The sequence below is a fragment of the Dermochelys coriacea genome, chromosome 11 (assembly GCF_009764565.3).
Source record: "Dermochelys coriacea isolate rDerCor1 chromosome 11, rDerCor1.pri.v4, whole genome shotgun sequence".
NCBI lineage: Eukaryota > Metazoa > Chordata > Testudines > Dermochelyidae > Dermochelys > Dermochelys coriacea.
This window is the reverse complement of record NC_050078.2, coordinates 77,352,312-77,367,267: the sequence shown is the minus strand read 5'-3', so window position 1 is coordinate 77,367,267 and position 14,956 is coordinate 77,352,312. Positions and strand designations below refer to the sequence as shown.

The window sequence follows — 14,956 nt, the reverse complement described above, 5'->3', positions numbered from 1 at the left end:
CTGCACAGATATTTATTGAATACAAACAATGGCAAACACAGCAGGCTCACAGAGATTTGAGCTTCCTGAGCTAAGTCCAAGATTCACTATGGGCTACTGTCTTAAGAATACTTTTAGAGGTCCCTGTGGCTTTGGATTCCATATCACTAAATTCCCCACCCACCCCACTCCCAATTACTTCCTAGTTAAAAAATAAGACTGACTTTTTTTCTTCTTTCTTTAGTAATAAAAATGGCTTGTTTGGACCCTGCCATGTTGGAAAGAATATATTGTGTGTGGGAACCAACGGGGGCTCATAGGTGTATTCATTGGCTCCTGCACATCCTGCTTCCAAAATTACAGGGGGTAAACCATGCCACATTCTCCAGACATGGATTCAAGGTTTAAAAGGTGAGCTGGGACAAGCAAAATGAAAAATGGACCTTTCAATGGGATAATTGTGAGCAGAGTATTTCAAAGCTAGCACAGTTCTAGCTGGCATCATAAATCATACGCTACAGTAAGTGCTGTTAAAATGTCAAAATAAAACATTAAAATAGCTAAGCTAAACTGACACCAGAGACCAAGCCTTCTTCTGAAGTCTCACCAGTGGAAACCCCCCAAAAGGTAGTTAAAATAATTAACACTGTACTTTGAAAACATGGACAGGCCTGGGACCATAAAAAAAGAGTTCAGGAGCAATATCAGGAGCACAGTATGGACTATATAAAGAAACTCTGTGTGTTTGTGTGTGTGTGTGTGTGTGTGTTAGTAAAGAAAAAAGTATCTACGGCGGTAAAGGAAAGGGAGTAAAAATACAGATTGTACAAGCCAGGTGGAGTGCCATTGGCTTGAGAGAGTCAGGTGATGCAGAATAAAGGGTGACGGGTAGAAATTAGAGTGCCCCCATTCCAGTGACCTCAGACGTCAGCCTAGAATAGACAAAGGTAAAGAGAAAGGGGAAAGGGAAGAGAGAAAAACAAACAGCAGGATTAGAAAAGAAAACGAAGATTTTGGGCATTACTCACAAGTCCTCCTTTCCGCTGTCTCCTATTCACTCTTCCCTTTCCGTCAGTGCAACCTGCCAGCTAAAGTGTTCATTTATCAGCCTGGGAGTGACACCATAGTCAAGACTGCATTTTACAATGGGTCTGAACTGGAGGGAATAACGTCTGCCGGTCTCTAAGAGCAGGTGGCCAATCAGTGAAATTTCCCACAAGGTTAGTTTTATGCCCCTTGAAATGTCGAGGGAGCCTCTTTGGTCTCTTTCCATAAACTTTTAATGGGAAGTTTCTGAATTGGGACTCCAGATGGCTGTTTTCCTTGGCACCCCGGTTTCATTGTTGACTGACATCTCTTTAAAAAGACGGTCAATCTACACAAAGTTCAGTAGAAAGGTGACCCCAGAGATCTCATCCAATGGGGAGAGGGTTTTTTCTAAGAAAACATCTAAAAAAAATGAATGAGGTTGGCCTTGGGTGATTTTTAGACATAATTCACATAATGAATTGAAGTTAATGGCACTGTGCATACAAGCCTGATATATATGAGCCTGGGCACATGCAAGCCTGATTAGTTGGTGAGGAGGGACCTAGAGCTCACCCAGGCCTGATTGATTGGCTGGGCATACAAAAATCGTTTCCTGTCTGGAATTATCAGCGTTTATCCCACAGTGCACGAGAACTCATGCACAGATGCTGACAGATAAAATATCTTCCTTCAGCAGCTGCACTTGTACTGTCACACAGGTCTGCATCCCCCACACCTCCACCCCAATGAAGCATTAGAAACCTTGGAAATGAACATACACAGACTCCATGGTGAAGCAGTGAAGGTTGCCACCCACACAGCACACTTGACATAAGCCCACAACAACATGGAGATGAAAAGTTAAGTCACCTAACAGTACATACTCTTCTCTCCTCTACTCTTCCTCCAAGGTGCGTACCTTGCCACTGTCACATCTCTTGTACACCACAGACCCCACAACCTTAACTCTGCCCACAGGATGCTAGCCTTCCAGCACCCCCTTTTGCACATGACCCTTTGCCAAACTCGCTCTCACAACGCAAACAACTACTATGCCCCAAAACCTCCAGCCACAACTACTAGTGTTGGGGGGGGGGATAATCTGGTAAAGAGTGTGTGTAGAAGGTCAAAAGGAGGAGGCAGAATTAAGGTTGTGGATGTGACCTGTGAAGTACAGATCTGTTAGGTGGCTTAACTTTTCATTCCTTGCTTTTGTGAGTTTGTGTCAGGTATAGTGTATTCGTAGCAACCCTAACTGCATCATAACAAAGGGTTTTATATATTAAAGTTCCTTTTGGTCTTTTCATGTTGCCATAGATTTTAAAAAGTTGGGAGCAAATGATTTATTAACAATTTTTCTACATCCCAACTCCATCTCTTCCTCTGTGCTATTCACAGCTGGAATTCCGATTGCCTAATAGTTATTATTAATAACAGCCCCATCTGCAAAGAAAGGAGAGGTTGTTTAAAGATAGGTTTCAGAATAGCAGCTGTTTTAGTCTGTATTTGCAAAAAGAAAAGGAGTACTTGTGGCACCTTAGAGACTAACAAATTTATTTGAGCATAAGCTTTCGTGAGCTACAGCTCACTTCATCAGATGTAAAAGAGGCACTTAAAGTTAAAAGAAAGTTCTATGCCAAGAGCTCAGACATGGTTTTCAAATGTGGCTTTGCAGCTAGGGATGGACGGACATTTCACATGAGACTTTAGGCAATGTGCTAGTCTCTGCTCAAGGGAGACCCAGGGCTTGACCTACAGAGGGGCTACAGGTCAGAATGCAGGTGCTGAATCACATCAGAGTGGGAAGAAGACGTTTAGGACAGAAAGGCAAAGGTTGGGACAGGTCAGAATTGTGGTTAGTTAGCACAGCCTCCATTATGGCAAGAACGTTCACACCGACCCTGCTTGCATAATACTTGATCTAGCCAGTGCAATCAGTCCCTCGCCTGAATGAGCACCAAAGTCATGAAGTGACTAGAAGAAGAGCACTCCTCAGGGGGCATTCTTACTGCGGTTTCATCCTGACAGTGTGATGGGGCAGGTGGAAAAACACTATCAGAAGGTAATAAATGTGATGGGTAAATGCTAAAATCCCAGTGACCTCTCATGATTGGCTGGCAGGATACAAACTCTGCCCTGTGTGGAAAGATTTGATAGTCAATCTAGCTGTATGAACCCCTTCTGCAACTGGTCTCTTTCTAATGTTAATGTGATGCATTGTTCAAGGGGCTCCTAAATAGAAATCTATCACATTTCCTCTGAGATCTGCTCCACCCTCCCCATCTCACCACCTGTGCATTTGTGCTCAGACACAAAAAGTCTGACTAAATCCAACCTCCATCCCTTTTCCTCCTCGAGACTCAGTTACAGCTTGCACTCTGGGATAAACTCAGCTAACCACACCCAATTACAGCCCTCTTAAAAAGCATGTTTTACTCAATAGTCCATACTTGCACTTTCATGTTTGCACAACTAGGGTTTGCTCAGTGCATCCTTGCCCCAGTGAACTATAGACACTGTTATGACTCCAGTTTGGGCCAATGTTGATGGTGAACATTCACCATAAGATCAGCTACTAATTATCTTCATGAAATCTTCTGTTTCAAATGTATTGCAGGTGTGCTAATATTAAAAGAAAATAAACAAGCTGTTTCATTTTTTTATTTATTGGTCTAATTTGTTTGAAGGAGGAAGACATTTCTGAGTCTTGGAAACACATAAAAGAGGCACTTGGGACTTCACATTTAGCATTTGTTGTTCTTTATATTTTTGTCACGTGGACAAAGTGGCTAAATGAACTGTTTTCAAATTATGCCCTCTCCCCCAAAACAAGTAAATTCCCACCCCTGGCTGAGAACTCACCATGCTTTTGAGGGAAAATAATATTACAGCCTAATTATAAACTCCTGCCAACAAGGGTACAACTATAGAGATGTTAACAGACCCATAACTCAAGCAACACATAAGTTGTTGCCTGACTTCTAACACTGAGAAAATGGCTGAGTTGTCATTAGGAAGGCTTTCCTGGGAGAAAGGCCCAAATCGATGATCGATTCCCACTCACTTTGAACATCAACAAACAATAAAATCACCAGTGTGTTCACTTCATGCAGTGCCCTGAAACCTAATGAAATCACTCCCATGAAAGTAATGCTTGGGGTATATGTTACTGTCTGAGTTTTGTATGACTTATTCAGTTGGCCTCTCTCTTTACAGGGAGGTCATGAGACTGCGGTGGATGAACGTGGCCTTGTTTAGCACATCTCACCTGGCGTTGATGAGGTACTGGGCAAGGCTGATGTTAGCTGGGGTTCCTGTGATGGTAATTTGACGTTCTGATGAGCCTTCTGTGGCATTGGCGATTTTGATCTGCGCTCCAGACATCTGTCGAATTTCATTGATTTTGGTCCCTTGGCGTCCGATTATGCAGCCTATTAGCTAGAAAAAAGTATGGAGGGAATTTCTTAAAGCAGATCCTCAGACAGTAACTTGCAGGATGCAAGCATGATCACACGGTGAAGCTCATAGGGGTTGTCAGACAACTCATCATTTCTGCAAAAGGATGTGAGTGACTTTAATGCTCATGAAGGCAGGAGACTGAAAGCACTGGTTTAAGCCATAGGTAATATGAGCAATTTCCTGCCCAAAGCTCTGCCATTGTAAGTTCATCCTGACCTGCAGTAGCCTGATGCTATTTCAGTCTTTTGGTTCTCTTGAGCAGAGACTGATAATTGAACTGAGATTATGCCAGCTAGTGCTGAGGGCTAAGATACAGACATACAGCACTAGGTCACCAAACTCATTTTCAGTTGTGTCCTCAGTTGGTTGGAACGTACCAGAGGTGAAAGGCTATCTATCTGGATTGTGATTTTAATGTGTGGGAGAGTTACGGAGTTTAAAATGGGGGTTACTGAACTTCTGCCAAATCACCAAAGACATCATCTGCTTCTGCCTTCTCCTTCACTTTCTTTTAATAACAGCAGCTACACTTCGAATCAGCATGAATGAGTCTGTTCTGTCCCTGACACCCTCCTGGATCAGTGTGCCTCTCCACATTGAATCAATCCCTTGATAAGCAGATCCTAGAGGTCTCCATCTAACCAGGTTTGAAGTGGCCTGAGCTCACAAAGGTGAGTGTCAGAGAGAAGGGGGCGGTATTTATTTTTGTGCTACTGAAAGGTAGCAGGTTGACAGCACTAGACACTGACATTCTCTATTCCCAGAGAAGATGCATTACAGACATATGCTTCAAACGGTTCCTCAGCCCTTTTCTGGAAAGGTCAGCTATTGGGCTGAGAGAGTCGGTCAGGTCTCCATTCCCATGCACTTGATAACATCTGCCCACCCTCAAGGGTTAGGTGTTTACAGAAGGAATGCCAGTCTACTTATGACGGCAGTGAGATCACAAACTTCCTTCGCATAGGCCCCCAATGGAGAAATTTATCAACAGTAAGAGGAAAGAATAGATAAAGAAAGTGAGGAGGAAACTGGGAACCAGGAAAGTGAGAGGAGGATTTCTGAATGTTGCCTGGTTATTTTTTGAAGAAAATCGAAACACTGCCAGAGTGGCTACTTTAAGGTAAATGGAAGTAAGAAAAGTGTGTCTATCTCCAGAGCTTCCCCACTGTGTTCGAAGCAGTCAAAGAGAGCTACCTAACTCTGGGCCTGCGAAGTGGTGGTGAGGTATGCTAAGGAGATTTGCAGTGACCTGTCCACATTAAATATTCAGTTTTTCTGCCTTTCATCAATGGCATTCCTTCAGACACAGTGAATGACATGAGAAACAGACAGAGAGCAAGATTAGGAAACTCCAAATGGTGACACTTTACTTAAGCTCTGCTCACAGTCCTACAGTACCTGAATTTCATTGTTTCAGGGTTGAACATTTTAGCAGAAACAGTTAATGGCCTCATTGGGCTTCAGAGCTAATGCATCATTGAGCTAATTAGGCTGGTAAAGTGACTGCCATAGCCTACCTTAGATTTCACAGGACGACACGGTGTAAATTCATTAGATCTCTCAAGCGATTAAAAAAATTAATTATGACTAATCACACTTTTAAACAATAATAGAATACCATTTATTTAAATATTTTTGGATGTTTTCTACATTTTCAAATATATTGATTTCAATTACAACACAGAATACAAAGTATACAGTACTCACTTTATATTTATTTTTGATTACAAATATCTGCACTGTAAAAAAGAAAATAAATTGTATTTTTCAATTCACCTAATACAAGTACTGTAGAGCAATCTCTTTATCATGAAAATTGAACTTAGAAATGTAGAATTATGTACAAAAAATCTCTGCATTCAAAAATAAAACACTGTAAAACTTTAGAGCCTACAAGTCCACTCAGTCCTACTTCTTGTTCAGTCAATTGCTCAGACAAATAAGTTTGATTACAATTTTCAGGAGATAATGCTGCCTGCTTCTTGTTTACAATGTCACCTGAAAGTGAGACCCGGCATTTGCATGGCACTGTTATAGCCGGTGTTGCAAGATATTTACGTGCCAGAAGTGCTAAAGATTCATGTGTCAACCACCATTCCAGAAGATGTGTCCATGCTGATGATGGGTTCTGCTTGATAATGATAGAAAGCAGTGCATATAGACGCATGTTCATTTTATCATCTGAGTCAGATGCCACCAGCCGAAAGGTTGATTTTCTTTTTTGGTGGTTTGGGATCTGTAGTTTCCGCATCGGAGTGTTGCTCTTTAAGACTTCTGAAAGCATATTCCACACCTCATCCCTCTCAGATTTTGGATGGCACTTCAGATTCTTAAACCTTGGGTCAAGTGCAGTAGCTATTTTTAGAAATCTCACATTGGTACCTTCCTTGCATTTTGTCAAATCTGCAGTGAAGGTTCTTGAAATGAACATGTGCTGGGTCATCACCTGAGACTGCCATGACATGAAATCTAGGGCAGACTGCAGGTAAAACACAGAGCAGGAGACATACAATTCTCACCTCCAAGGAGTTCAGTCACAAATTTAATTAATGCATTCTTTTTTTTTAATGAGCATCATTAGCATGAAAGCATGTCCTCTGGAATGGTGGTCAAAGCATGAAGGGGCATACGAATGTTTAGCATATCTGGCTCGTAAATACTTTGCAATGCTGGCTAAAAAAGTGCCATGAAAATGCCTGTTCTCGCTTTCAGGTGACGTAAATAAGAAACAGGCAGCATTATCGCCTGTAAATGTAAACAAACTTGTTTGTCTAAGTGATTGGCTGAATAAGAAGTCGGACTCAGTGGACTTGTAGGCTCTAAAGTTTTACACTGTTTCATTTTTGAGTGCAGTTATATAACCAAAACCAATTCTACACTTGTAAGTTGCACTTTCATGATAAAGAGATTGCACTACAGTACTTGTATGAGGCGAACTGAAAAATACTATTTCTTTTGTTTATAATTTTTACAGTGCAAATAATAATATAAAGTGAGCACTATACACTTTGTATTCTGTGTTGGAATTGAAATCAATATATTTGAAAATGTAGAAAAAAATCTAAAAATATTTAATACATTTCAATTGGTATTCTTTAATTTTTAGCAGTTAATCACGTGAGTTAACTGTGATTAACAGACAACCCAGGTCTCAGCTCCACCTGAACTCTGAATGCAAACACTGAATCATTCATTGACAGCAAAGTTAATTCTAGCCTGAAGGTGGTTCACTGCGCCTGCAGGAAGGGAGATCAGCAGTTGAGGTAGAGGTTGCACTGCTTTCCACAGAATGAAAGGATTTCCCTTACAATATAACCCCACTCTGGCAGACTAGAGCCTGTATAAAGAATCCAGTGCTGCATGCAATTACCAGGTCAGCCACAAAGTTATGAATGCAAAGCTGTGATGTGTTATCACGCAGCTTGGAATTTGCAGTATTTGAAGAAAAATGCAAATATCTCCCTCATAGTCACCTGATAGGGCAGGGTCTAGCTCATTTCCAGCTGAACGGCACTAATACATTTCTCACTAACACCACCCACATTTTTTCCTATTGGAAATTTGTAGTCAAATTCAGAGTCAATTGCCTCAGATGTAGAGTCCAGTAAGTTCAGAGGTAAGAGAAGTCCCCTGTTACTGGGTAGGTGGAGATATACAATGCCTTTCTGTGGAGTGATCGTTCCTCTATATGCTGCTGTTGTAATTGTCATCATTTCTCAGTCCAGGAGTATTTGCTCAAAGCACATTCAACCTCTGAGCCTCTTCAGGACCAACACTGACAATTGTGCTGAAGATGTCAATCGTGTGTACACTGGCTTGGTAAAATGAGTCTTGATCAAATAATGATGGAACAAAGCTCTCCCCCTCATTCCAGTTAGGACCTGAAGTTAGAACTGAATGGAGCCCCTGACCCAGCCAACCTGAAACCGCTCAGCAGAGTCATATAATTAGAAGAAAACAGGTAGGTCACTTACCACTGGAGTCCCTTCCTCTCCTCAGGTGGATCCTTAGGACAAGTGTCCCATCAGGAGGTGAGCTGACACATTTTCAATAGTTCTCAATAATTACTCCTACCCCTTTGTTACTCCTACTCCTTCCCCAATTTCCTCTCTCTCTATCTGTATGGGGATCAGAACCAGGCTATGACACTGAGCAACCCAATAGACTCTCCGATACAATTCTCAAGAAATGATGGGCTAGATCCTCAGCTAGTGTAAACTGACCTAGCTTCATTGATTTCAACAGGACTTAAGCACATGGCTAAGGGAGGCTGACCCCCCCAGCCCCGCCCCTTTCACCTTAGACCCCGCCCCTTCCACCTGAGGCCAGGCCCCTGTACCAATAAGCTTTTTATGTTACTTTCACCCTTGACTCCCTTTCATTTGTGTGTGCAAATTATAGTATTTGCAAGAGCCAACAGGGCTTGTGTGTACAAATCAATTAGTGGTCCAACTACTTGATTCGATGTATGTCAGTCTCATTTGTGTGTGCACATTCTATTGGGGCATGCACATTTAAGTTCACTTTCAAGAAATTTGCCTTGAAATTCTGCATGTCATTCAAATGGCAGCTGTGCTCCCTCTGTCACAGTTTGTATAACTGGTGACGGTTTCTTATCTGAATGTTTATTCTTCTTTTGTCACATTGAAGACACATTAATAGATCTAACAATGATTTGCTCCACTTTGCAATTAGATTTAGTGTAAGAATGCTGCTTCTATGACAGTGCAGATTTCCTCGTATTGCTAACTTCTCAGTAAGTGGAGGAGAATGGCTGCTGAGGGAGGATGATTAGGAAAGGGAATCCTCACTAATAACCTATGCTATGTCTCCTTTCTCTTCTGTGGCCCCATAGTACATAATACTAGAGTAACCAACAGAGCAATATCAAGTGGGGATAAGTGAAGAAGGTGAACAGAGTTATCCTGATTAGAGAAGGCAGCAGAGAGAACGTTAGGCCACTAGAATTCCTCTTTAAAATCTCACAGGAGGCTCCTCCACCAACTAACTGCTTCTTAACTGAACACTAGGAGCCAACCACAGAGATAATTATAACATCACTTCATTCAACATCGTTCATCTAACAGGAGGGGGCACCATGTCCTGGAATGCAAAGACTCTGAAAAGGACATGGGGCCCTGGTGGAAGAACATCACACAGCAGTACAGAGTTGAGTCCATTACTGGATACTGTGACCAGTTCTGGCATCCAAACATCAGAAAGGATGTTGACCAATTAGAAATGGTTCAGAAAGAACTACAAGAATGATCTGAGCTCTGGGAAAGCTGCCTTATAGTGAGTGACTAAAGGAGCTCAATATATTTTGTTCATCGAAGAGAAGGTTAAGAGATTACTTGGATCATGGTCTGTAAATACATACATGAGGAGAAGGATCTGACCACAGAGGGCTCTTTAGTCTACTAACAGACAAAGGCATAACAATGGCTGGAAACTAAAAGTAGACCAATTCAGACTAGGGACAAGGCAATACCTTTCAATAGTGAGGGTAATTGCCATTGGAACAATGTACCAATGGATGTGATGCATTGTCCATCATCTGAAATATTTAAATTGAGATTGGATGTCTCTCTAAAAGGATCTGTTCTAACTCAACCACAAGTTATTGGGTCTGATGCAGGAATCACAGGGTGACTTTCTCTGGCCTGTGTTACACAGGAGCTCAGACTAGATGATCCTGACAGTCCTCTCTGGCCTTAAAAAAAAATCTATGAATCTGCTAATCTCCAGGCATTGCTGGAGAACATCTTACTACATGCCACCAAAAGGCCCAATCCCACAACTGAGGAGGAAGACTGTGCTGGGTTAAAAAAAAAAAGACCTGGTTTAGAGGGGAAGTGAAGGTAGCTATACAAAAATCAAAAAATAATATATAACAAATAGAAAAAAGGGGAACTTGATAGTAATGAATATAAATCAGCAGTTATCAATTTTCTACAACTCCTAAGGGAAGCAAAGGGACACAAGGAGAAGTCTATGGCCAGCATAGTTCAGGCCAATAAGAAAGAGTTTTTCAAATAGAAACAAAAAGAATCCTAACAATAGTATTGGTCCATTACCAGATAGAAACGGTAGAATTGTCAATAGTAATGCAGATAATGCAGAGGTTCAATAAATATATCTGTTTCTTATTTGGAGAAAAAACAGATTATAAAGTCTGATATATGGTGGCAATAACACTCTTTCCATTCCATTAGTATCCCTGGAGGATGTTAAACAGAACTACTAAAGTTAGACATTTTTAAATCAGCAGGTTCATATAACTTGCACCTATGAGTTTTAAAAGAGCGGGCTGAGGAGCTTACTGGACCGTTGATATTGATTTTCAATAAGTCTTGGATCACAAGGCAAGTTCCAGGAGACAGGAGGAAAGCTGTTGTGCCAATATTTAAGAAGGGTGAATGGGGTAATACAGGTAATTATAGGCCTGTCGCCTGACATGAGTCCTGTGAGAGTGGCTGATATGGGACTTGGTTAATAAAGAATTAAAGGAGGAGACTGTAATTGATGCAAATCAACATGGGTTCATGGAAAATAGATGCTGTCAGACTAACTTCATATCTTTTTTTAAGAGATTACAAGTTTGGTAGATAAAGGTAATAGTGTTAATGTAAGATATTTTGACTTCTGTTAGGCATTTGGCTTGGTATGACATGACATTTTGATTAGCATAATATGGCATGCATTAAATGGATTTAAAGCTGGTTACTGTAGTCACTGAGCAGGTCTGTTTCCAGTGGGATCCCACTGAGATCAGTTCTTGGCCCTGTTTAACTTCTTTATCAAGCAACTGGAAGAAAACGTAGAATCATCACTGATAAAGTTTGCAGATGACACCAAAACTGGGGGAGGGGTAAATAATGAAGAGGACAGGTCACTGATATAGAGTGATCTGGATTGCTTGGTAAACTGGGCGCAAGCAAACACTGTGTGTTTTAATATGGCTAAACGTAAATGTGTACATCTAGGAACAAAGAATGTAGGCCATACTTACAGGATGGGAGACTATGCTGGGAAGCAGAGACTCTGAAAAGGATATGGGGGTCGTGGTAGATAATCAGTTGAACATGAGCTTCTAATGTAATGCTGTGGCCCAAGACTGTGCTGTGGCACAGTCCAGAGAGAGCAGACTTGCCCTGGGAACAGAGCTGCAGCAACCAGAGCCAGAGGGGCCAGAAAAGCAGCCCAGGAAGCAGGTCAGTGCTGGGAGCAGAGTCACAGAAGCAGCCTGCAGAGCAGACCTGTCCTGGGAGCAGAGCTGCAGCAACCAGAGCCAGAGGGGCCAAAGAAGCAGCCCAGGGAGCTGGAGGCAGAGCAGCAGCAGCAGCAGGGCAGAGACCGAGTGGTGGAGCTGGGGCTGGAGCTGTCCGGAGCTGGGTGCGATGAGCAGCTGGGAAGAGCGAGGGGGACCCCTGGGCAGCGGGCCCAGCACAGGGAGACACCTCAGCCAAGAGGCTCTGCAGGCCAGGCTTAGATCATAACCCCGACAGGGTGGGGGCGACACTGGGAAGAAGGGTCCTACCACTTAGAGCCTGAGAGCGTGTGGCCACCACCAGAGCGAGTGTCCGACCCACAGCATCCCTGCAGCACAGCCAGGGCCCGAGAAGAAGGCCTGGGACTTACAAGGAACAGACTGTGAACGGCCCTGATGTTCCAGAGACACTGTTTGTGATGTTCCCTGCCACAGAGCCTGATGTTCCCTGATGTGTTTCCTTTAACCTTTCCCATTTTTCCTTATTCTTTTTAAAATTAGATGTTGATTAAATAACTTGCATTTGCTTTAACTTGTATGTAATGGTCAGTGGGTCAGAGAAGTGCCCAGTGCAGAGAGAGTACCCCGGAGTGGGGACACCCTAGCCCCTGTCCTAGATGACCACAGGATTGGGTTGGGGGTCAAGCCCCCCAGGAATCCTGGGCCCAGCCTTGTCGGGGTTACGAGGACTCTGCCAGACAGGAGCGTGGAAGGGGAGTCCTCAAGGGCAGAGAGGCCTCTGGGTAAAGGAAGTGGGAGCGAGGACTCAGATCCTTTCACTAGCCCACTTCACCAGGTTAGTGCAGAAGCCAGGAAAGTTCCCCACAATAGCGGGACTATTCCCCCACTTACGTTTGTACATCACCTTCACAGAGAGCTATAATTTATCAGAGACTTGATCCTTCTGCAAATAGTTGCTCCAATCTTCACTAAAATGCTTTAACCATCTCTGCATTCATGTTTCCAATACTGAGATGACCCAACTACCTGAACCTTGGGAATCAGGGCACAGGAAAGCACCAAGTATTTCCCCAAGAGGATTTTCCTAAGAACATAAGAACAGCCATACTGGGTCAGAACAAAGGTCCATCTAGCCCAGTCTCCGGTCTTCCGACAGTGGCCAATGCCAGGTGCTTCAGAGGGAATGAACAAAATAGGGAAATTATTGGGTGATCCATCCCCTGTCATCCAGTCCCAGCTTCTGGCAGTTAGAGGTTTAGGGACATCCAGAGCATGGGGTTGCATCCCTGACCATCTTGGCTGATAGCCATCAATGGACTCATCCTCCATGAACTTATCCAGTTCTTTTTTTAAGCCAGTTATTTGGCCTTCACAGCATCCCCTGACAACTAATTCCACAGGTTGACTGTGCATTGTGTGAAGAAGTACTGCCCTATGTTAATGTTAATCCCTCTGCCTATTAATTTAATGTATGTGTTACATGAAGGGGTAAATAACATTTCCCTATTTACTTCCTCCCCACCATTCATGATTTTGTAGACTTGACCACATCCCCCCTTAGTTGTCTCTTTTCTAAGATTAAAAAGACTCAGACTGTTTATCTCCCCTTATAGGGAAGCAGTTCCCTACCCCTCAATCATTGTGTTACTCTTCTCTGTATCTTTTCCATTTCTAATGTATGCTTTTTGAGATGGGGTGACCAGAACTGAACACAGTATTCAAGGTGTGAACGCACCAGAGATTTTCATAGTGGCATTATGATATTATCTGTCTTATCTATCCCTTTCCTAATGGAACCTAACGTTCTGTTCGTTTTTTTGGCTGCCGCTGCACATTGAGTGGTTGTTTTCAGAGAACTATCCACAATGACTCCAAGATCTCTTTCTTGAGTGAAAACAGCTAATTTAGACCCCATCATTTTATATGTATAGTTAGGATGTTTTCCAATGTGCATTACTTTGCATTTATCAACATTGAATTTCATCTGCCATTTTATAGCCCAGTCACTGGTTTTGTCAGATCCCTTTGTAACTCTTCACAGACTGTTTTGGACTTCACTATCTAGAATAATTTTGTACCATCTGCAAATTTGCCACATCACTCTTTGCCCCTTTTCCCAGAGGTGAACCAGAACATAGGCGCCGACTCCATGGATGCTCCAGGGCTGGAGTACCCATGGGGAAAAATTAGTGGGTGCTCTGCACCCACTGGCAGCCAAGCTCCCCTCACCCCCCGCTCCACCTCCTCCTCCCCTCCTCCTGAGCGCACCATGTCCCCGCTCCTCCACATACCTCCCAGCGCTTCCCCCCAGCTGCTGCCAAACAGCTGTTTGGCAGCATGCTGGGAGGGAGGGGAGGAGCGGGAACGTGGCATGCTCATGGGAGGAGGCGGGGAAAAGGCGGGGCTGGGGTGGGGATTTGGGGAAGGAGTTGGAATATTGGCAGGGAGGGGGTGGAGTTGAGAAGGGGACTTTGGGGAAGGGGTTGGAATGGGGGCGGGCCAGGGGTGGGAAGAGGCGGGGCAGGGGCAGGGCTGCATGGAAGGAGTGGTGTGAGAGCAGGGCCCAGAGCAGTGCAGGGGTCAAGCACCCAGGGGAAAACAGGGAAGTCAGCGCCTATGAACCAGAGGAATAAGAGTAGGTTTAGAAAGTGTCCTGTGACTAGCTATGTCATCTATGCTACCTTCCATCCTACTCACAGTGGAAGCTTGCCAAGGTGCAAAAGGCTTTGACAATTTTCAGTTTCCCTGACCCTGGGCTGCCTGGAGACCACAATGCCCCTGGATGGCATGTAGAGCAGCCTCAGGGCTGTTTTAAAATATTCTGCCTGCAGTTGTCTTAGGGAAACCAGTGTGGCAATCCAGGATCAGTGAAGTGCCATGTACTCTGCCTCTTTCATCCCTGTCCCTAACACTCTTCAATTTTTCGGGTGGGAGGAGCCAGTAGCATAGAGCTGGCTATGCCCATGCAGCTCCACCTGAGAAATTACCCTTGGAATCCTTGGATTTTCCATTGGGACAGCTTCGTGCCTCAGCTAGGGCTGAGTCTAGCCCTTAAATGCTTATTTTTGTGAAAATTTGAGCATGTGCGTTTGACATTTACTGTATACTAACACACCAGTAACACTCGACAGCTCAGACGCTGTCAGAACAACCCTGGGCACGTGCACCTGTAGGCAATCTGCACGAATATTTACAAAAATATACATTCTATTTCCCTGCACCTGCTGAGGAACCTCGATCGACTCATTCTCTTCCTTC

General features: G+C 43.5%; 1 protein-coding gene across 1 annotated transcript in view; it reads right to left on the bottom strand.

The window, feature by feature from the left end:
- Positions 1-3,677: 3,677 nt before the first annotated feature.
- The window catches only part of PCBP3 (poly(rC) binding protein 3), a 59,491-nt gene continuing 48,212 nt past the window's right edge, over positions 3,678-14,956 (bottom strand). Inside the window, exon 12 of the mRNA XM_043505793.1 lies at positions 3,678-4,446. Coding sequence (XP_043361728.1) covers positions 4,273-4,446 — 174 coding nt within the window. The 3' untranslated portion in view covers positions 3,678-4,272. The remainder of the gene's footprint in view (positions 4,447-14,956) is intronic.